The 21,851-nt window shown below is 53.4% G+C and overlaps 1 protein-coding gene across 5 annotated transcripts in view; it reads right to left on the bottom strand.

The window, feature by feature from the left end:
- Positions 1-21,851, bottom strand: part of ACTN4 (actinin alpha 4) — a 70,444-nt gene that overhangs the window by 21,960 nt on the left and 26,633 nt on the right. For all 5 annotated transcript variants that reach the window (XM_031458654.2, XM_031458648.2, XM_031458653.2 and 2 more), the window contains exons 2-5: positions 6,085-6,199; positions 5,751-5,870; positions 2,624-2,710; positions 1,481-1,568 (exon numbers count right to left, since the gene is read on the bottom strand). In XM_031458654.2, coding sequence (XP_031314514.1) covers positions 1,481-1,568; positions 2,624-2,710; positions 5,751-5,870; positions 6,085-6,199 — 410 coding nt within the window. The remainder of the gene's footprint in view (positions 1-1,480; positions 1,569-2,623; positions 2,711-5,750; positions 5,871-6,084; positions 6,200-21,851) is intronic.

Here is a 21,851-nt window from a genome sequence, read left to right as displayed (position 1 = left end):
GTACAGTCCGGGGAAAATCCAGGCTCTTCCCCTCACTCACACTGTCAGCGTGACCTTGGGCAAATCCTATAACCTCCTGCTACCTCAGTTTCCATGTCTACAAAATGGGAATAAACACAGTACCTACACTGCATTGGGCTGTTGTGAGCATTAAATGAGTAAAGACGTGAGGCTTAGGCTGATGTCTAACACGTGACAAGTGCTATCTGACTGCGGTTAACGGGGCAGCCGGGGCCCACTGAGCTGGACAAGTGGCTGCGGAGGTGGGGCCTGTGCGCCGGGCCCTCTGCACCTTGGCTGACCCGACCCGAGGGCTGGCGAGATGCCAGGATGTGGCTTGGCATGAGGGTCTCTGTTCAGAGGAAAGTGACGGCTGGTCACAGGCCAGACTGGTCACATCCTCCTCACTGAGCTCCTATAACGGCTAGTTCCCTCAGAGGTCAAGTTCAATGTCACCTCCTTAGAAAGACCCTCCTGACCGTGGGGCTCTTCCTGGTTACTTTCTATTACCGCGTCCTATTTTGTCATCTTTATATGGCCCTTCTCACTACCTGAAATTACTTTATTGGTTTATGAACAGCTTTGTGAACACAGGGTCCCCGGCCTCAGTGTAACCTTCCAAGGGCGGGGACTTTATTTCAGTGCTACTGTATCCCTGCTCTTGGCACACAGTAGGCACTCCAGAGATATTTAGTTACTGAATAAATAAAGGAATGAGAAGTGCACACAGGACCAGCCAGCTGATGGCAGGAAGAGGAAGGAGACACAGAGAGAACAAGGGAGGGACCACATGCTATTCATGGTAGAACACAATGGTCCCCAAAGTCCAGTGCCAGGGCCCCAGGGAGCCTGAGGACACAGGACGACCTCTGTGGATCCTGAGGCCCTGTTCTTCATTCCCCTGTGTGCCCTCTGCCTGGTCCATCTACCCGAGGAGGACACCAGAGGCTCAGAGGGGTGAAGTCACAGGGCTAGACCAGATCTGAACTCAGGGCCGCCCCTAAAGCCTGTGCTCCTAACCCCCAGGCCACGCCACGCTCCTGGACACATTCATTTCCCTCTCTCGCCTGAGGGAGAGCAGGCCTGTGACAGGCCAAAAGGACACAGTGCATTTTCCCCAGCACTAAATTCACTAGCAGCTCTAAAGGACGAGTCCCTCTTGAGAGGTCAAAATAAAGGAAGAGTTTGTTGTTGCTTCTGAGTTACCTTGCCTGGGGAGAAAGAAGATTCTAAAAGGCCTGCCAGAGTGATGGCTCTTAACCCCTTCAGCCGGGGACGGCAAGGCCAACTGCTGCCTGTCCCAGAGGATGCAGGGAACTTCCAAGGGGCTCATGGGGGTCAGGGCAGGGGGAGGGCTCCCTGAGAGCTGGCATCTCACAGACCATAACAAAACCACAGGAAAAGAGGGCAGATGGGAAGGCAGTGTCTCAGGTCCTGGGAAGAAGCATGGGCCTGACGTGGACGGGGTGCTTCAGCTCACCTGATGTGGAAGTTCTGCACATTGACGTTCTTATATGGGGCCGTCTTTCTCTGGCACCACAGAAGGAGCCCTTCCTTGGCAGAGGTCTCTGCAAAACACATGAGGACAGTGAGCACTGGCTCAAAACTGAACGCTCAGAACCCAGTCCAGCTGGATCACACTTTCAGCTCAGGCGTAAAGGTCAGACGGAACCTGGGGCAGAGGTCCTCAGACAGAAACAGTAGCAACAGCCCTTCCACTCGATACGGGCAGGCCTCTGCTGATCCTCACCACGACCAGCATGCCAGGCCCCCAGGAGTGGGCACTTGTCCAGTGTCACCCCAGGAAGTGGCAGTGACAGGACAGCATCAGGGCCTGAACCTGAGCCATGTTTCTGACCACAAAGCCTATGCCTTTAACTGCTGGGAGACACAGCCAAATAAGCCTTTGATGCTGGCCTGGCCTCTTCTGAATAGAATGAAGAACTGGCCAAGGGCCCAGTCCCCTCAAGGTCTCCAGACCTGGCTGCGGTTTCAAAGAAGCAGAGTGGCAGGGTCTTAGGAGGTCCCTCTACTCCCTGTGGACAGCTCTGACTAGGAGTGCTATGAGGGCAGGGAACACGTCGGTCCTGGTCGCTGCTGTGGCCTGTCACCAGCAGCCTCCTCCACACACTGGTCCAGTGGCTTTTCTCATTCTGTGGCACCTGGACTTGACTCCAGGTCCACAGAGGCAAAGGTCCGAGGGTGGGAGGCTGAGTGAAAGCAAGCGCTCACCCCCAAGAGAACGAGACCAGACCTGAATCTATCAACAGTTTGCTTGGTAACTCCAGTTCCTTGACTGTAAAATGGGGCCAATCATGCCTGCTTGACAAGGGTGGTGTGAGGGTCCCTGAGAGGGAGGCTGAAAGAGCAAAAGTGCTCTGGCTGGATGCCAGAGCTGGTCGGCTGCAGCAGGGACCCCCTCCATCTGCAGCCGGGGCCAGCACCTCCACTAACCACCCCTCTGCAGGGCTGGGCCCTGGGAGTGACACCCGCAAATAGAAAAGAGCCTTGAAGCATGAAAACAAAATGCCCGAAATCCTAATTTAACTTCCCTCAACTCGGGTGGAAGCAGGGTGTGGAGAAAAGGCTGTTCTTCGCTGGTCAGTGGGCTCTTGGCTCTTACCTTCCACAGAGATGTCCTGGATGGCGAACCTGAGGATGATAGTCCAGATCATTCCCAGGGTCATCTTTGCATTGCCGTCCACAATCTCTGCATGCAGGGAAAGGGGGCAGAGGGCGAGAAGTTTGTTAAAACCAGAGTGAGACTCCCCAGCTGGTCTCCGGCTGTCTAGGGATTAATTCCAATCACAGGACAGAGCCGCCCAGGCCTGCTGCCCTCCACCATCCTTACTGGGAGGTGTCCTCTGGACGCTCTGGGAAGTGCTGTCCCAAAAGTCTTCTGCTGCTTAGTGTCTCCAGGCTTCTGTACATGTGTTCTCGGCCACCCTGGCCTTTTCCCAGGAACTGGGCCCTGCGTTTTCAGCCCCCATCACACCTTTGTGGGCATGCCTCCCCGCCAGCGGGGGTGTGCTGCACTGGTCTCTGTTGAGAGTCTGTCCGCTTCCTTCCGACCCCACTGCTGCCACCTTCGTCCAAGCCACTGCCTCCTCCATCCCCCGTTACCCACCCCCACACAGCAGTGAGGGCAGTCGCTTTTTCAGGTTTGTGCCACTCGCCTGCTGAAAGCCCGGCTACGCCTGAAACAGGCCCATGTTCCAGAGTTCAGCATGTAAGGCCTGTCCTGGGTGACCCGGCCCCTCCCTCCTCGGCATTCTCTAGCTGCATCCTTTCAGCAAGCCAGCTCTTTCTTGCTTTAAGGATTTCACACTTCCTGTCATACCCCTGCCCTGAAGTGCACCCCTGGATACTTCCCTCAGACGGCTGGTCCTTCCCATGCTGTAAGCCTCTGCTTATATGTCACTTCCCCAGAATAGTTCCCCTGACCATACCGGTGCCTCTCTTTCCCACATTCTGCCCTTCCCCTCACACACTGACGTTTGTTGGCTTGTTCGCTTGTTCACGGTCTACCCTTGTGATCAATGCACCCCCAGTGCCTGGACCCGGCCCTTCAGAAAGACATGATGTGTAGGAAGGGGAGAGGGGACACATGGTCTGGCTGATAAATGCATGCTTTCTTAACGAACTGAAAACCAACCACTCTCTCAAACTTCAGGGAGTGAGAGACAAGGGTTTGGACCATACATTCTTCAGCTTCAGCAACGTAAGAGAAAAGTCACCTCTGCAGCACTCGGGCATATGTGTCTACTGCCGGGTGAGAGAAGTGGCCTCATCCCGGAGACCGTGGCCTGGACATACTTCTGGCTGTCCTCTGAGGCCTCTCGCCCCTACGCATCTCACACACTGGATGTGAGGAGAGAGGACAGGGAGGCACAGTTCCAGAGACCTTGCTCACCGGCCTCGAGAGCAGAAAACTCTAGGTGGGCTTGATTTGGGAAGGAGGTAGAGTGGTCCCCAACCTTTCCTGAGGACACACCTGTGAGGAAAGGGGAAGGGCTCTATTAGTCCCATGAGAAGCTCGCCACAGCGAAGTCATGGAGCTGATGGCTGAGGGCAGCTTTCGGCTTTAGGGTTTCAGGATGAGGAAATATGCATAGCTGGCTGCCAGGAGGCAAGGGAAGGACACGATGTCTGTCCAGCCCTTTCCCAGGGCCTAAGAACCCCACACCCGGAAACCAGGCCAAGCCTTCCCAGCATGGGGCAAAGGTGGTTATTCATTCAGGAACTCTACACTGCGTTCCTCCTGAGGGCCAGGCACCCCAGAGCCAGGGACGGGTACCATCTGGAGAGGAGACCGCAGCACCCATACCCAGCTGGTGCCAAAAGCAAGCTGGTCATGGAGGGCTCAGAGAGCTCCTGTGAGGGGAGGAAGACGGCCGCTCTCATGACACACCCACCAGCTGCTACTCGGGCCTGCAGCTGTGCCTCCGACTCTTGTCCGCTCTCACAGCCCCCACCAGGAAGCCATATTCCTGCAACTGCCTAGATGGTATTGGGGGACAGGGAGATGGGGGCGGGTGGGGGCTGGGGCTCTCGGGTATTCCAAAGCCCTTGGGACGTTTCCAGTCAGCTGCTCTCCGGAGGCTGGATGGTCACAGGGATGGGGAGTGAACCAGTTTGGGCATGAACAGAGAAAATTTTTAGATGGAGGTTTTCCCCAAATGAAAACTGATGACTGCCATGGGTCTCTCCTCTAAGCCCTTCTTTATTTACAGGTGAGCATTTGAGCAAAATCAATGCAGCTGTGAGAAGCAGAAGGGTGGAGGGCAGCCAGGAGGAAAGATCCATGGAAGGACAAAAAATCTCAGGGTCTGATTGAATTCTGGGTTTTGATTTAAAAAACAAAAACGAAAAAAAACACCACCAACCACCTTGACTGACTGTGGCATGCAAGGCTTGGCACCCCGCCCCGGAGAGGTCCCAGGAGGGGGCAGAGCCTTGGAATAGGGTACACGTATTCTGGCCTGGAGTCTTGGCCAAACTCTCAGAGCCCTGTCATTAATGGCAATTAGTCTTCTTTGTTTTTCTAAAAGCTGGGACAACATGGATGTCGGGCGTAGGAAACCCTGCTCTAATGAGCAGAACTGGAAGCCCAGGCTGATGGGGAGCTTCTGGGCTCCATCAGGCCTCACCTAGTCTCCAAAGGCGCCTGTGAGCTGGAGACAAGTGCCTGTGAGCTGGAGACAAGAGCCTGCAGCTGGAGGGCCAGCACTCCAGCACACTGCTGCTCCAGTGAGGGTCTGGAGTAAGCGGTCACAGTCCCGGGTATCCGCACGGGGCCCAGGGGACCCTGGGTATCCACTCAAAAGACCACACTCTCCCAGGCTGTGCAGCCAGCAAAGTCTAGCTACTGACCTTTAGACTCACACTCCCTGCCCCAGAGCCCTGACACCAGGCCTGGAGTGCCCTTCTCGCCCACAGACACCAGGCAGGGCCTAAGGGCGAAGGTACTCCTGGCACAGAGAGATGCCATGTCACAGTCAGTCTGTGACCCTGGGGTCCAGCACGAGGAGGGTGAGTGAGGGTGTCCAGGGTCCGAGTGAAAGCTATTCCTCCCCCATGCAAGAAGCCTGTGCCACATGACTGGGCATACTGGATTCCCCAGTCTTGGAGTGGATTATTGTGTGTGTGTGTGTGTGTGTGTGCGCGCGCGTGTGTGCGTGTGTGTGTGTGTGCTGCCACCAACACAAGTTCTGTTCAGAAGGCAGAGGTCGGGCCCCATCCAAGCTCACCTTCCGCCCCGATGGAGACCAGCTTGACTCCTTTACTGGCGATGAAGTCCAGTGCTTTGTTCACATTGTTGATTTTGTGCACTCTCATCTTGCCCCGCTCTGGCTTAGGTAACCGCTCCCCTGAGGGCCAAACACCAAGAGAGAGGGAGAGGAGCTTTAAGGCCCCCACTGTGCCTAGAACAGGCCAGCACGGCTGCACGGCTGCACGGCTTCTGCAGACGGTAAAGGCCTCGCTCTCCCCCAGCAGCAGTGGGACAGCGAGGGTGGGCAGCGCAGCGTCCCAGGACCTGCTGTGACCAGGTGTGGGCCACACCTGGTGGGAGGGGAGCCTCACCTGAAATGACCTCCAGGAGGAGCATGAGCTTGAGCCCGTCTCGGAAGTCCTCGTCGATGTTCTCGATCTGCGTGCCGGCCTTCCGCAGGTGGGAGTTGCACCAGGCTGTGAAGGTCTGGGGAGGCAGAACAGAGCATGGCCTGGAGGTTCAGTGTGGCTCTCAGGGCTCTTGAGCAAAGCGGCTGGGTCACAGCCCTGACCCTGCGACAACACGGCCACCTTGGGGCCCCACCCTTTATCTACACTGTTTCTGATCTTTACAGCGACCCAGGCAGGTCGATCTGAGGAAACTGAGGCTTGTGATCCCCGGGGTGATGAGAGGCAGAACGTGGACTGGCACCTGAGTCAGCCAGCCTTGGAGCAAGTGCAGGCTCCACCACACCCTGAGTGAGCCAGGGTACCCACCTCAGACCAAGGGGCTGACTGAGCCAGCCCCCGAGCTGGAACCAAGTGGCAGGGGCCCTGCTCTCCTCTTGTGGACATGTTCTCTTAGACACCTCAGCCCTCCATCCCCCTAGGCGGCAGAGCAGGTAGGAGGAGCTCGTGCAGCAATTTCCCCATCACTGGCACAGAGATGACCTGGGATAGGAAGCACTTGGAAAATAAGCCTCCTGTAAACTTAAGGTTTCCTCAAGTCAGTCCCTCTTCGAGCTGTGGGTGGCCCAGCAGCAACACCTCCCCTCAAAGGCCAGGAGCACAGATCCTCTGAGCCCTGCGATGCTCCCATTTAGGTTGTTTCCCTAGAGGCCAGACACCCTCTATTCCCTGGAGAACATTCCATGCCCCACTCTTCCAAATCTTAAGATCCAATGTATCTCAGAGGGGGCTGGATGGCAAGTGGGACTCAGGCCCCCTCCTGCTCCAGGGTTAGGCAACCACGTCTGACAATCACAGGGCACACGGATGCTGGAAGTGAAAGGGTGGAGAGGCCCAGAGACAAGAAGCCCAACCCCAAACTAGGGCACAGGGCACCAAGCACAGGGCACAGGGCCTCCTGGTGGTACCGGCACTCGGCCCCCTGCTGCCTGGGGCACGTTATCAGACATCAGAGCCAGGGAAGTGCGTCATATCAGTTAACTCGGACGTGCCCAGACGCCTTCTGGGGAGACCAGCCCACACAGCCTCTGCAGCGGGGTCTGGGAAAAACCCCACGTCTGTTTCTCATGGGAGCCCCCCCCCCCCGCCCCACTCCATCTGCAGGCCCAGCGTGGATGTGGGCAGACAGCCAGGAACGCGCAAGAGCCCACTCCGTGCCTGGGTGCAGGCAGGGGCCATGTGAGGGGACGAGGGGCTTCCAAGGAGCCTCCGGCCAAGCACCGTGTGTTTTGACAACTGTCACCAGTCCTGCTCATTCAGAGACTCAACACAAGGCCCCTCCCAGACAAAGAAGCGGCCTAATTAACACGCTGCACCACGGGTGTGAGGTTTCCTTCCAAGTCCCAAGCTGGGGGGGGGGGCTGTGAGTGCGCCAGGGCACCCTCATTCTGCCTCCTGCCAACAGGAAGAAGAGTTTCTCTACCTTGGAGACAGATACCCAGTATGAGGCTGTTTGCTCAGCTAAGGGTGCCCTTTGCCCTGCGTCTGCCTCGTCCCAGCCCGCACCTACCCATCCCTCAAAACCAGTCCAAGTGCAGCTCCTCCTGGACACTCGCACTGACTTGCTTGCCCCAACCCGGTTCTGACTTGGCTGCCCCCTCCTCTGCAGATCTGTCTCCATTTTCTCTGCCCTCTTAACAGTTCGGTGCTGTCTTCTGCCTCCCTGCAACCATGAGCTACTTTGGGCTCCAGCCAAGGGCAGGTTCTCATTAAGGGAGATACGAATCCACCTTCCCCACCTCACTTCCCACGCTTCTTCCCCACACAGCTCTGAATTCAGACAAACCAGGGCTAGACTGCTGGTTACACCACTCAGGCAGGCAAGTTAGCCAACCTTCTTAACGTCCGTTTCCTCATTTGAAGCATGGCGATGAAGACACCAACCACCTGGGTCACGGTCAGTGGGAGGGTTCGAGGCGACGCCTGAAGAGCCCACGGCAGATGCTCAGTAAACAGTAGTTCCTGTCTCCAGGACCCTTTCCTCTCCTGAAGTCCTACCCACCATCGCCCCCACACACAGCCCTCGGCATCTGGCAGCATTCTCCAGTCACTGTGGGCCTTGCTGGATGTTACATGCATGTACGTGGGCTCTCAGGGGGTAGGAATTACATCTCATATCTCACGTGCCTTTAGAATGCCCAAAGCCCAGCGGCCTCAGCGGCAGGCAGCGAGGTGTGGAACTCAGCCATTCTGTAAAGTAGAGGGCGGCAGCAGGCCAGGCTGGGGCAGGATGTGGAGGGGATGCTGGGCCTCTGCTCTTGCATGTGGTCTGAAGGATGCTGTTGGGCAGCAAAGTGGCCCATCACATCCTACGACTGAGGATGCAAGAGGGCAGTTCCCAGAGGGTGAGCCCTGCTGGGGCTCTGAAGCTGCTGGGCCAGGATCTAGGCACCTGGTCTGCAGGCAGGGCCAGGCACGTGTCTGAACAGCACCCCTCCCCGCCTCGGCCTGCCTGGGTGACGCCTGAATGTTCTGAAGGGGCAGAGGTTGGGAGTCTGAATGCCAGCTTCTCGGCTTACTTGTTCTGTGTTTTCAACCAAATGACTTGGCCTACTTACACCCCAGCTTCCTTCTCTATAGGATGGACTTACCAGATTCTACCTCCTGTGATTGTAGTTAAATGGGGAGAGATGCTTTAAAACACCTGGCACAGAGCTTGGCACAACATGCCAGATGAACTGAGCATGCGCAGACGTGCACACACATCCACACCAGCTGCTTCCCACCCAATGCCTGGGAAGGGCGAGATCAGCCTTTCTGCAAAGACCCTTATCCCACAGTCATGGTTTGGAGTGGAAATGAGATTGCAGGAGACCCTCTTATTCCAGCCTGCAAAGGGGCTCTGACTACACCTTGCCTCACTGGGTTCAAGCCACATGTCCTCACAAGATCATGGCACTCCCCACCCTGCAAACGTGCGTCCCATCTCTGAGCCTCTGCTCATCTACCCTGGTCCGGAAACAAGAGCTCGGTCTTGGGGCTCACACAGACCTAGATTCAAATCTCACCTCTGCCACTGAGGCTACCTGCCAGTGGGGTAACCTTGGGCAAGCAATGAGCCTCAGGTTCCTCGCTGATGAAATGGAGACAATAAGCTCCCCTCTTAAATAAGATTAAACAAAACGATGCAAGTAAATCACTTATGACTGTGCCTGGCACAGATTAGCTATTCAGTGTTAAACAAATGTCAAGGAAAGATCTATTTTTAAATAAATGGTAACTCTGCCCTGCACTTCTGTCTCCTTGGCTGGAGGCAGGCAGAGGCCCCAGCAGGTGCTTGAGGAGAACACCCACTCGCCTGGCCTAGGTGGTGAGGAGGAAGAACTCCCCGCCGAGCCTGACAGACACACAATGGGAACACTGCCGACAGGCCCCCCACCCTCAACCATGCCATTTTCTCTTCCTGAAGACGAGGGGCATCTACTGACACCGGAGGCTCAGGGGGCCCTGAGCTCTGGGCAAAAGGGAACACAAGTCACGAGGCCTCCCCCGGGGACCAGTGCAGTACATGTGGCCACTTCTCACGCAGTCTGACTGATGAGGAGCCGGAGTTCCAATGAGACATCAAAAATTCATAGCTTCTTCTACTTGGTTACAAAAATAACATTCTGCTTATACACTCCCTCTCCCTACCGGGTTTAGTCTGAGGTGTGTGGGGTGGGTAGTGTGGAGGGTGGTTTCTATAGATGGAGGCCTTGTGGGCCCGCTATAACCCCTCCACGATGCAGATTTCTTGGAGCACGAGCCACGGAGCCTGACCACCATCGTGACCTACCGGCTCCACGATGCCCCAGGTCACTGTGGGGCAGGCCATACCCCCTCCCTTGACATGACGTTGACCCAGGGCCAGGCCTGGTGCTGAACCCATAGTAGTGAGCAAAAGCGGACGCAGGCTGATGAGGGAGAGGATGGATCTCTTTAAGTGAGTGATTACTCAACTACACAGAAGTGACACTCCTATGAAAACCACAGCAGACCCTTATAAGCTAACTACGTGCCGGACATTGTTCCAGGCACTTTGCTAGGCATTAACCTCTCTCATCTGCACAACTGTCTTGTGAAGTAGTTGCTATTTCTGCCCCCACTTTACAGATAAGGAAACAGGGTCAGGCAGGTGACATGACTTGCGCACAGGTAGTCACACACGTGGAAAGGTAGAGCTAGATTTAAAGCCAGGGACTCTGGCTCTGGCGTCCGCACACTGAGGTGTTAGTGCTCACGTGCCCTCCTCCCTCTGACCCCCAGAGAGGGTGCTGAAGGGAGTGTTCTGGATGCTGAGGGACGGCTCCTCAACTGGTGGCGGGGCAGACACAGGGAAGTTTCCCTTCAGAGGTGATTTCTCGAACTCTGATCTGACTGAGAACGAGTAAATAAGACAAAAATAAGGGAGACTTTCCAGATAATGGGAACTGTGTGTGCAAAGGCCCTCCGGTAGCCGGGCCAGAGCCTGGCTAGGGAGAGAAGGAAGGGAATGGAGAGCGGGTTGTGCTGTGAGGCTGGCAGGGCCGACCTCGTGGGGCCTTCAGAAGGCTGCTGCTGTGTAAGGATTGAGCCGAAGGGGGCAAGGGTAAACGTGTGATGACCAGGGGGAAAAAGAGGGTAAAGAGCTTCTGAGAGAGACTTGGCAGGAGGAGGAAGGCAGATGAGCCCTGTGGGAAATGCCTACTATCATGACTGGGAAATGCAAGTTCAAGGTTTCAAGCTCATTTAGGAGGGTCCAGAGCTACTGGTCCTCTGTGGGAGGAGGCAAAGGCAAAAAGCAGTGGGTTTTCTAGGTTTTATTGTCAAGGTCACTTTCCAGGGGCAGTACTGACTCTGAACATTGGCTGTGTCCCCAGCACCTCTCCTGAGAGGCATTCAGTGCTTTCCCCTGGCTAACAAATCCTAACTTGAAGCCCCTATCAGGTCCTGGGCATGGGAGGAAGCAAAACAGTATTTCCATGCTGGTGGTGCGGGGAGGCAAGCTAAAGGTAACCGTGCAGTAACTGCTAAGTGCTAGTTCTTACCACTTACATGTAGCAATCCTTTAGAATCTCCAACCCCGTGGTCATATGAGATAGCATCATCTCCATTTTACAGACGAGGAAACTGAGGCAGAGAGAGGTTAAGTGACTTGCCCAAGGCCACACAGCTAATAAACACAAACACAGGGTGGCCACTCATCCCTCTGAGTGGAATGAATGCTACGTACCAACCTGACAAAGCAAAGCCTGCAGAACTGAGTCAAGAAGGGCCCCAGTCCTGCCTCAGTCCCTAAGCTGGAGGTGAGCTCCCAGAGCAAGGGAGGCAGGCAGGGCAGTTCCCCCCAAAGCCCACCTGCTTCTTAAAAGGCAGCCTGAGCCCAGTGTGGGAGGCAGGCAAACAGTGCCAGCGGTAGCCCTTCTGCACCAGGCCTGGCCCTGCTGTCCTGTGAAGGGAGCGTGCACCCACCCTTGACCTATCTAGGGAGGAAGGAAGGATGTGGACTCACTTGCCTTTAAGAACACACGTGAAAAAAACCACAGAGAAGAGTCTTCAGAACTCGTCTCTGCACACTGGCAGCCTGTTAAAGATTCTTCTCTGGTTGCTAAAATAGCACAGGGTGTGAGGGGGGAGAGGGGGCGGTGGGAGAAGAGAGGACGTGCTTGTGGGTTTGTTTGGGATCCACTGTCACCACTCCCTGTGCGGAGGCCCATGGTGCACCCCGGAAGAGGAGCCTCAGAGCCCCCCACCCCCCGCTGTTTCTGCTTTGTCACTGTGTTGGGGGAGGGGGAGAAAGCTGAGCATCGTTGGTCATAAAGTCCTTCCTGTGTCACAGGGACCCCTCCCAGTTGCCAGGATGTGGGGCGGCTGGGTGAATGAATGATGGATATTGTTCGGGAGGTGACCTAAGCAGCCAGGAATGTGGCAGCAGTGGGCTTTAACGAGCCATTCATCGATGACTCCCTCCCCCAACCCGAGGAGGTAAACCCTCTCAACTCTGGGGCAATCACCCTGTAAGAGACAGAACATTCAAAAGACATGGGGCAACCGAGTCTAGGGAGCAGAGTGATGGCAAGGGCAGGAAGAAAGGATTCTGGTGGTGTCCTAGGGAGTGGTGTCCTAGGGAGCAGAGTGATGGCAAGGGCAGGAAGAAAGGATTCTGGTGGGATGCGGCTAACCCAGTCGGGAACATTTCCCTTTCCTTTCCCTCCCAAAGACTGCGTGTTACAAAACATGCTCTTAGTCCTGAAGGGGGTGGTGCAGAGGGAAATGTTGGTTGGAAGCCGGAGTTCTGCTAAACCCAGATGAGAGGGAGTCTCTTGTAAAGTCGGTTTGGACCTAGATGCAGGCTCACCCAAGACCCCGGGCTGGGGTGGGCTGTCGGCTCTGATTCTTGGCACCGGCGGAGGAGGCCTCCTGGACCAGGGTCAGGGGCTGACTATTCCAGTCCGCCAGCAGATGCTCACATGTGGATTCCATTGACTCCACACTGGACAAGATGTTAGGAAAAACCTTTCGCTGCCTCGTGCTGCATTCCCCAGTCTTCCGCTGTGTGTACTGCCCATCCCCTCAGCAGGACATCACAGGCCAACAGCCTGACCTAGAAGGACCAGCTGAGTATCTTTTCCCCAGGCCCAGGACTGACTGGACTAACGGGCCACAGCAAACTTCCCCAGGGTACTCAGAGGCAAGACAGGGTTCCCTAGGGTGCTGGGAGTTTTCAAACCTCAGTCTCTGTTAATACCGTGTTGGGTTTGCCGCTCTGCTGGGGCACCAGCTGCTTTGAGGGGGAGGACGCTGTCCTACCGCCTGAACTCCCACCTTGCCTGCTGTGGCCTCTGACGCTGCCCATGGTTCCTGCTTCCACAAGATGTCAGGAAGGGTGTCCGGGGCTTAGACACAGGGGAGGGACAGCTATTTATTCCCGGGGTAGGCATCCACTCTTCTTATCGTCCATCTGCCGGGCTGCTATCCGGCCTCAGGCAGAGCCTGGCCCCAGTGGGGCACCTTCTCAGTTCCTGAAAGCAGAGACTGCTCCCCTGGCCCCTGGCCTTCATCATCAACTATAAGGGCGCTTTCAGGATCCGATGGCTAAGCCTTCTGGAATCTGGGTTACCAGCGGCACAGGCAAAAAGGCGATCACTTTGGCAACATCTACATGGACCCATCCAGGGATTCTGAGAAGCCTCTGGAATAGTTTTGAGATTATACATGTGAGCACTTTTTTGAAGACTGGTTGCCTTTACCTGATTCTGAAGAAGATAAAAGTCGGGCCAGGTTGAGAGAACAGAAATTAACAGGTCACAATGACATGGCCACAATTTAGACAGGCGCAGTAACGTGGGACTCAGGCAGCCTGGACAGCATGGGTACTCAGGGCTGGTGGTACAGCAGCACAGGGGCAGGTCGGCTATCTGTCCAGGACCCAGCTCTGTATCCAGCCGGGGCAGAGCCAGCACGCTCTGTGCCTGCCCCATGACGTCAGAACCTAATTTGAAAGTGATTACAGGGAAATATGGAATGCTTCTTTCTTATGTCCTGGCCTAGCGTTGCCTTATTCGGAGTTTTCTCAGCCTACATGAAAAAGCTCCGACTTCCCCGGAGGGAAGGTATAAATACCGCGGAGTGGAGTAGCGAGCATTCCAAAGGCCCTGCGTGTCCATCCAGAAACCAGCTCTTTCCCCCATGACCCCTCCCAGTAGCCAACGCTCTGCCTCGGCCAATCCCCTGCAAGGCGCCAGAAAGCGTGTGTGTTGTTGCCGCCACAGACTGATTTGGGAGTGCAGTTCCTTTCCTCCTGAGAAATGCTGGACTACGACTTCTTCCAGCTCTTCACAGGCTGGTTAGTTCTCACCACTCAGGACTTCCCTCTTCACATCCCAGGAGGCCCTCCCTGACTGTGCTATCTCCACTATGCTATCACCTTCCCCTGATTTGTTTCATTCACTGCACTATTACTATCAGAAATTATGTTCTTTGTCTATAACCGGTCTCCCTGTCATGTGTAACATAAGCTCCATGAGAGCAGGGTCCTGGTTGCTGCAGGACCCACTGCCTGGAATGGTGCCTGGCACATAGTAGGTGCTCAGGAAACCCTAGAATGAATGGAACAGGGTTGAGGCTTCTCATGTCCAGCCCTTTAGGACTTTCATGGTTTCTAATTCCATTTTATGCTGGTGAGGGTCCCTACTTAAGATAAGCCTGCCTGTTTTTAGGAGTTCACAGAAATAATCCTGGAGCTGTAGATATTTCAAAAACAAGCCAGGGAAGAAGGCACTGCCCTTGACGTGTCACTCCAGTGGAAGAGAGGGGTCCGCAGCAGCCCTCTTCACTCAGGCATCGGAGGCCACTGGCCTTGCAGAGATCCTGGTTCAAGTGGGGCTAGGACTAGACGGGGAGGGGGGGTAGCAGTGGGTGGGCTAGAGGGAGGCAGTCTGAGGAGCTGACAGATGCATCGAGACGTCAATCTCCCAGGGTCTAAAAGGGTGAGGAGAGGACAACACGGCACAGTGCTCTAGAGCAAGGGCTCTCGAGTCTAAACAAACGTGGGTTCAAATACTCGCTTCGCCACGTATCATGTGTGGCCACAGAAAATGAACTCTACCTCTTAGAGGGTTCGGGTTCCTCCTCTACAAAATGAGGACAACAGACATGACATATGTGGGCACTCAGCAGGACCAACAGAGAGAAAGCACCACACACACCGCCTCGAGAGAGTGAGGGCTCAGGAGATGTTCTATTCATTTACTGTATTACTCCTACTCTAGAAGGTGCCATTGTTGGTATTAGCACTGCAGATGCTGAAGCCAGACCCCCCACCTTAGGATTCGCTGAGTTGCCGGCTGCTTTCTGGAGACTGACACAAAGTGGTCTTCCCCCCAACCTCCCCTCTTGTAGCCTGGCCACTTGACTACCAAATGAGTAAAGGAATATAATGATCAGATCTGGTTCTTCTTGCTTCCAGAGAGCCTTCAAATCTAGTGGTTCACAACGTCAGCTTTACAACAGAAATACCTAGGACCTTTCCTGGTTTGTTCATGTTCTTTCTCTCCCTCTCTCTCTCTCTCTCAATAATATTTACAGCTTTAAGCCAACTAAGCTTTGAAAAGACAATTTGTTATGCAGCAGTAGATAACTAATACAACATTGTTAGAGTAGCTGGATCACAGGCATGCATGAACACTTTTTAATTTAATTGGGGGGGGGGGCAGGGGGAGGTAATTAGGTTTATTTATTTAACTTTTAAAGGAAGTACCAGGGATTGAACCCAGGATCTCATGCATGTTAAGTATGTGCTCTAACACTTGAGCTATACCCTACCCCCATGCACGTACTCTTTTTAATCATGTGCATAGTTTGGAAAGATCAATTTTTTAAATTGAATTACAGTTCTCATACCATAAAATTCACCCCTTTAAAATAAGTGAGTTTTACTGTATTCACGAGATTGAACAACTATCATCACTATCCAATTCCAGAACGTTTTCCTCACCCCAGAACTGTTAGCAGTAACTCATTTCTCCTGCCCCCTAGCTCCTGACAACCACTAATCTACGTTCCATCGCTATGGATTTGCCTAATCTGGACATTTCATATGAATGGAATCATACAATATGTGGCCTTCTTTGCCTGCCTTCTTTCATTCAGCATGTTTTCAAAGTTTGTTCACATTGTAGCCGATGTCAGTATCTTACTCCTTTTTGCCTGAATATTCCATTATGTGGACATATCATATTTTGTTTACCCATTCATAAGTTGATGGACATTTGGCTTACTTCTACCTTTGCCATTACATACATCTGCTTCTATGAGTAGTGCCGCTACAAACGTTTACGTACAAATTTTTGTGTAGATGTATGTTCCTAGTTCTCTTGGGTATAAACCTAGGAGTGTAATTACTAGGTCATATGGTAACTTTGTGTTTAATCACTTGAGGACCTGATAGACTGTTTTCTAAACAGTCTGCACCATTTTACATTCCCACCAGCAATGGATGACTCCAAATTCTCCACATCCTTGTCAACACTTGTTACTACCTGACTTCTTGAGTATAGCCATCCTAGTGGTTGTGAGGTGGTATCTCACTGTGGTTTTGATTTGCATTTCCCTAACAACATTTTCTAATTGGAGAAATGTCTATTCTAGCCCTCTGCCCATTTTTAACTGGGTTATTTGTCTTTTCATTGTTGCATTGTGAGAGTTCTTATATATTCTGGATACTTGACCCTTATCAGATGTATGGTCTGCAAATATTATCTCCCACTCTGAGGGAAGACAATAAATGTATGGGACTGGAGAGCTTCTCAAATATGCCTGAACTTCACCACCCCAGGACAAATGAATCAGATTCCCTGGAGGTGGTCCTGAATAACAATATTTCACAAAGCTCGGCAGGTGAGTCTAACATAAAGCCAGCGTTGACAACCACCACTCAAATCTAAGTGGATAGCCTCTGAACACCTCCAGTTGCCTCTTGACAAACTGCAAACTCCAAGCCTGGAACTTCTGGTCTGAGGCACCTCCCAGATTGATGGATTCACTCACTCCCTCATCCAGGACGCACTGAGCCTCAGTAGAGGCCAAAAATTCTAAAAATGAGGGAACTGAGGCCTAGGTAGAATCAGGAAGCCCTTGCCACTGCATTTGTTAGACTGGACAAGACCCTTGGAACTAAAAGAAACAGAGAAGCAGGGTATAGGCAGTCCAGGGTAAAAAGGTGTCCCAGTCTGAGCTCTCCTCTGTTCTCAAACAGACCTTTCCAGAACCACCTCACACATGGAAAACCAAAAAAACACACCCAAAGCTACTCAGATTACATTCCAATAACTGGGTCCTCCCCCTACACAGAATCCATCCTGAGATAAGGGTCAGAACCACAGGCAGGTGGGGCCCACAGGGCAGAGGCAGGAGGCAGTACTCCACTTCCTTGTAAGCAGGAAGAGGAGATGGGTAAGGTCTACCTTGAAATAGCTACCTTTAAGAGAAAACTTCCACTCCCAAAAGGCCATTTTTAAATTAGGGCAGCAGCCGAGGCTGGGGCTCTGCTCTCCGTCTCCTATGGCCCCATCTGGCATTTTGCTGTTAAACAATCAGGCACAGGGGACCCTTCACCTGGAGAACAGGGAGCCTGAGCTACAAAAACCCCATTTATTTTCAATGGCTTACAGCTGAGCTCAGGTTTCGGGATTGGGAGGGGAGATTAAAGATCGTCTGGTTTAAACTTTGATCCTTCAAAACGATAGCCAAGTAAGCCAACTCTGGCCTTGAGACTGTGAGGCTTGGACTCGTAACAGGTGCCTAAGAGGACCAGTCTTTAGAATGAATATTTTAGCCTGGACAAATCCGCCCATGGACTGGTTCCAGAGAACAGGTGTTTGGCATTTGGGAAGAAAAGGTCAGAGGGGGCACTGATGGGACTCGAGTGTCCGTGGGAAAAGTGCTACTTCTGCCCTGAGCCACTGTGGCCCACCCCTGGAACTCCCCAAAAGAACTGAGAGGTGTAAAAAGTGCCACAGGCCAGGGGCATCTGAAGGCAGCACAAACACTCCCGTTTCCCCCTCTGCTCGCCTCCTAGCGGACAGCTTGTTTTCTGCTGCAATTTACATGGTCCACAAACTAGGCCTTGCTGGCAGCAGGACAACCGTGCCAGGCCCTGGAGAGATCTCTAACAGCAGAGCGGGTGTCGCCTTTGACAACTGAGACTCCTCCTCAGTGATCCTTTTCCTTTTTCCTGTTTTGATATGTTCTGATTCATCAGTCGGCCGGGTCAGGTCAGAGGCCTTCTCCTACTTCAGTGAAAAGTAGGGAGGGGTGTGTGGGGGTGGGCAACAAGGAAATCTACTCTTGACACACGGGGTTGGGGGGATGGAGCCCAGGCCAGCCCTCACAGACGCACACTTGTTCCGTGTGTACTCTATCCCACTGGCTGCCCACTCTGAGCCTGAGCAAAAGACGATCCCCTTGAGGAGCACGGTGAGTTTGGAGGCTGAAAGAATATTGGGTGTTTATCTGCATAATCAAGTCCCCTCATCTCTGAGTGGACCAGCACTGGCAGGGGGCCCGCAGAGGTGCTGGGTGCCCGTCAGCCTGTGCCTTCTGCTGAGGCTCAGCACGTACTGGATGAGGGAGTGAGTGAATCCATCAATCTGGGAGATGCCTCAGACCAGAAGTTCCAGGCTTGGAGTTTGCAGTTTGCCAAGAGGCAACTGGAGGTGTTCAGAGGCTATCCACTTAGCCTCGTGTAAGCTGGCGCTGGCTCTACTTCCTGGCATGGTACTAGGGTGGTGCCTGGGGGGGTGCTGGGAGGGGGGCACCATTTCTGTGGGTTAAGAAATCACTCCGGATTTGGAGCCTCTCTTTTTTTTCTCTACCATAATCACTCCATCTTAGACCCCTTGGACACATGAGATGGACAATTTTAACAGTGTCTTAGAAAGATTTAAAAAGGAAAAACCAAAATAAGGTTCTATAGCCAAAGGGTAATTATAGGATTGGGAGGAACCAGCAAAGAGAGCCTGAAACCTCTGACTCATAATTGTTCTATTAAAAATGGTGAAACCGTTTGCCCTGGCAGAGTGACAGGGCTAGACTCTCACCCTGGCTCGCCCAACCTACAGGCCTTCCTGGGGCTGGTACTAAGGCCTGGCTAAACCACACAGCAGTCATAAGGAGCAGCTGTCTCCAGGAGCAGTGTGACGTCAGAGGAGACAGGGGCCCCTGCCGCTCTTGCTCTCAGGCAGAGCTGACTCCTGGCCATGTAACAACAGAGGAGTGGCTTGCTCTGTATGTGTGTGGGTGTGGAGGGAGGAGGGAGGAGGGAGGGGACCGGGGTGCCATTGTGAAGCTGTGGGTTCGGTTTTCCAGGGAGGGACTCCGAGAACCAGCTTAATCTGCCCTATTAAAGCTACTAAGGGGCGGCGCCTCAAAGGAAAAGAGCAGAGGTGTTTTTATGATTGGGTGGGGCATATCGTGACATAATTGTACAAATGACTCACATTTATTGAGCACTTACTGTGTACCAGGACTTGTTCTGAGTGCTGTTTTACAGATAAGCGATCCGCTCGTGGCCACACAGCTGGAAGGTGTCAGAGCTGGTGCCCACACTGTCTCCTACCCAACCTCAAGTCTGGCCAAGGTTGCTTTTCTGGTTTTCTGGTTCTCCCTTTGTCAGGCCCCATGGAAGGCGCCTCACAGAGTTTCTCTCATTTGACCTTCTTTAAGGAAGACACAAAACCAAACAGTCCTGGAGACCCTTGGCAAATTCCAACCTCCTCCAGGGCCACCAGGGCCACCAGTGAGGCAGGCCTAGCCCAGAGCTGCAGGGTGAGTCATGGGAGAGGGCGGGCAAGTCAGGTGACCCAGCAAGAATCAGAGCTATGCTGAGGTGGCCTGGTTACCTTGACGTTCCTGTGATTCTGCCAAGGTAAAAAGTAACCAGAGGAGTTTGCCTTACATGGGCACAATGACAGATTTCAACTCCACAGCGTGTTAACTGACCCTGTATCAAATCCGTTCCCAGACTGCACAGGAGACGCCCGATAAAGTTGCTCTGATAATATAGGAAAAAACAATTTATGACGGGCTATCACCGGTGACTCACAAAACAAAGGTGCAGCCCAACTGTCTCTGTGTGCTTTTTAGAGAAGGAGAGGGAAAGGTTGGTGACTCCCAGGCCGAGTGGCTGTGTCACTCTCTTCCCGACAGGACTCGTGGCAGGGAAGGCCTGGCTTTGACCCTTTCCTCTGTTCATAGGGCCTGGCTCAAGGCAGAGCCTGGAGGAAATCAATTTCAGGCTGGAGCAGAACAGCAAGTCCTGTGTTCAGAGAGCTCTGACCACCTGCTTTCTCCCAGAGGAGCCCAAACAAGGAGAGGTAGGCGCTGGGCTGGAGGCTTAGGGGACAAAACGGTTAGGTCTGAGTGCCCCGACACTGCATGAGAACCAAAGACCCCACTTAGGCCTCAGGATTCCAGAAAGTCATCCCAGCGTGGGTCCAAAATGCTGGGTTCAGATCCCTCCTCCCCGGCAGCCCCAGCTCCCAGAAGCGGGAGACTCACTGCTCTGAGCCTCTCCCAAACTTCATTCACTCATTTCAATTTAAAATGTATTGGGCTTCTACCACATACCACCAACTACTCTGAGCACTGAGGTTAAACGAACATCCCTGCCCTCATGAAGTTTTACATTCTAGTGGAAGAGACATTACATAAAAAAGACAATTAGATGGTGGTGGTACAGTAAGACAGGGTAACCTGAAAGAGAGTAACTGGCGGAGGGGGACAGCCGGGGAGGGAATCAAGTTCAGCCAGTCAAGGAAGATCTCTCTGTGAAGATCTCTCTGTCTGAGTCTGAACCAGTAGAAAGAGCCAATCAGCTGACAGCAGGAGGGAGATCATTCTAGGAGGAGAGACCCCAGGCAGAAGGGGCCTGGTGGGCATGGCCTAAGCAGAGGGAGCCCAGAGGAAGTACAGGAGGGGTGGTTCACATAAAGCCTTATTCTGAGAGCAGCAGGAAGCCGTAGCAGGGTGTCATGGGGTGTAGTAGCATGACTAGGTTTATGGTGGCCATGGGGATGGCAGGCTTACCGCAGTGAAGATGGAGAGAACTCTGAAGGCAGAGCTGCTAGGACATGCTGCCCTTTGTCAAAGCCTCTTCTGCTACAGAACCAGGAGGGGACCATTATCCCACATAGTAGGGAGCTGCATCCAATGTACAGACCCAGGACTGACCCCTTCACCCCTAGCCATCTTTAGAAACACACAGGCCCGAGAGTGAACCACAATGAACTTCACAAAGGGACAGCAGAATACATCTTTTGGCAGAGAAGTGGAAGTGATACCAAGGAGTGACTTTCAAACAGCATTCCCAAAAGATCTCTGCCTTGAGGGGTGCCAGGGGTCAGGGGTGCTGCTCCCTACTCAAATTTTACCTCAGCAACTACTTGATTTGTTTTATAATACGGCAGATCCGTGTGAGATTCAACTTGAAAAACAGTTGTGCCACTGAAAAATAGCACTGCTTTAAATCTTAAATCCTCCGTGCAAAATCTATTCCAAATGGTTGTAGCCCCTTCCACGGTAGCCCCTACATCCTGCCAGATGGAGGGGAGGACGGGGCTCTGCCAGGCCAAGCTATGGAAGGGGAGAGAGGAGTCTCTGGTTCCACTGACGTGAAACCCCAGCAGTCTCCTCCCCTGCTAAAGCCTTTGATCCTCTCTGCTCGGTGGGTGGCAGGCGGCTGGAGGAAGGCAGACACCACATGTGCTGCTGTTCCAGTCTGAGATGGCTGAGGCCTGCTCCCTTCTGTAAGGTGGGGCAACAAACAAAGGAAAGATAAGAAGGCCTGTATCCCAAAGTCCCCCCAGCATCTGGCCTGGAGCCCCTAGACAGAACCTCAGAAAGGCAGCCTGAATTCACACCAGAGCAGCCAGGGCGGGCAGCTGCTCCCCTTACCATAAATTTCTAGCTTCCACAGCATCCTGTCCTCTTGGACGAGAAAACAAAGGGGAAAAAAGGAAGAACTAGAGGCAGAAAGAATAAGAAATCCTCAGTTTACTTAACTAAACATCTACTAAGGTGAAACTGGCATTCAGGTAGCTTCCCATCTCCCGGAGGAACTGAGATTCAAGACAAGTAAAGAGAATCACAACCCAGGGTCTGGGGAGACGTATAGAACCTGACATTCCATCCCGGGGGAGCACAGGGCCTGGGTA

Source organism: Camelus dromedarius, chromosome 9 (genome assembly GCF_036321535.1).
Source record: "Camelus dromedarius isolate mCamDro1 chromosome 9, mCamDro1.pat, whole genome shotgun sequence".
Classification (NCBI taxonomy): Eukaryota; Metazoa; Chordata; class Mammalia; order Artiodactyla; family Camelidae; genus Camelus; species Camelus dromedarius.
Note: the sequence above shows the minus strand (reverse complement) of the source record. Positions and strands in the feature narration are given on the sequence as shown.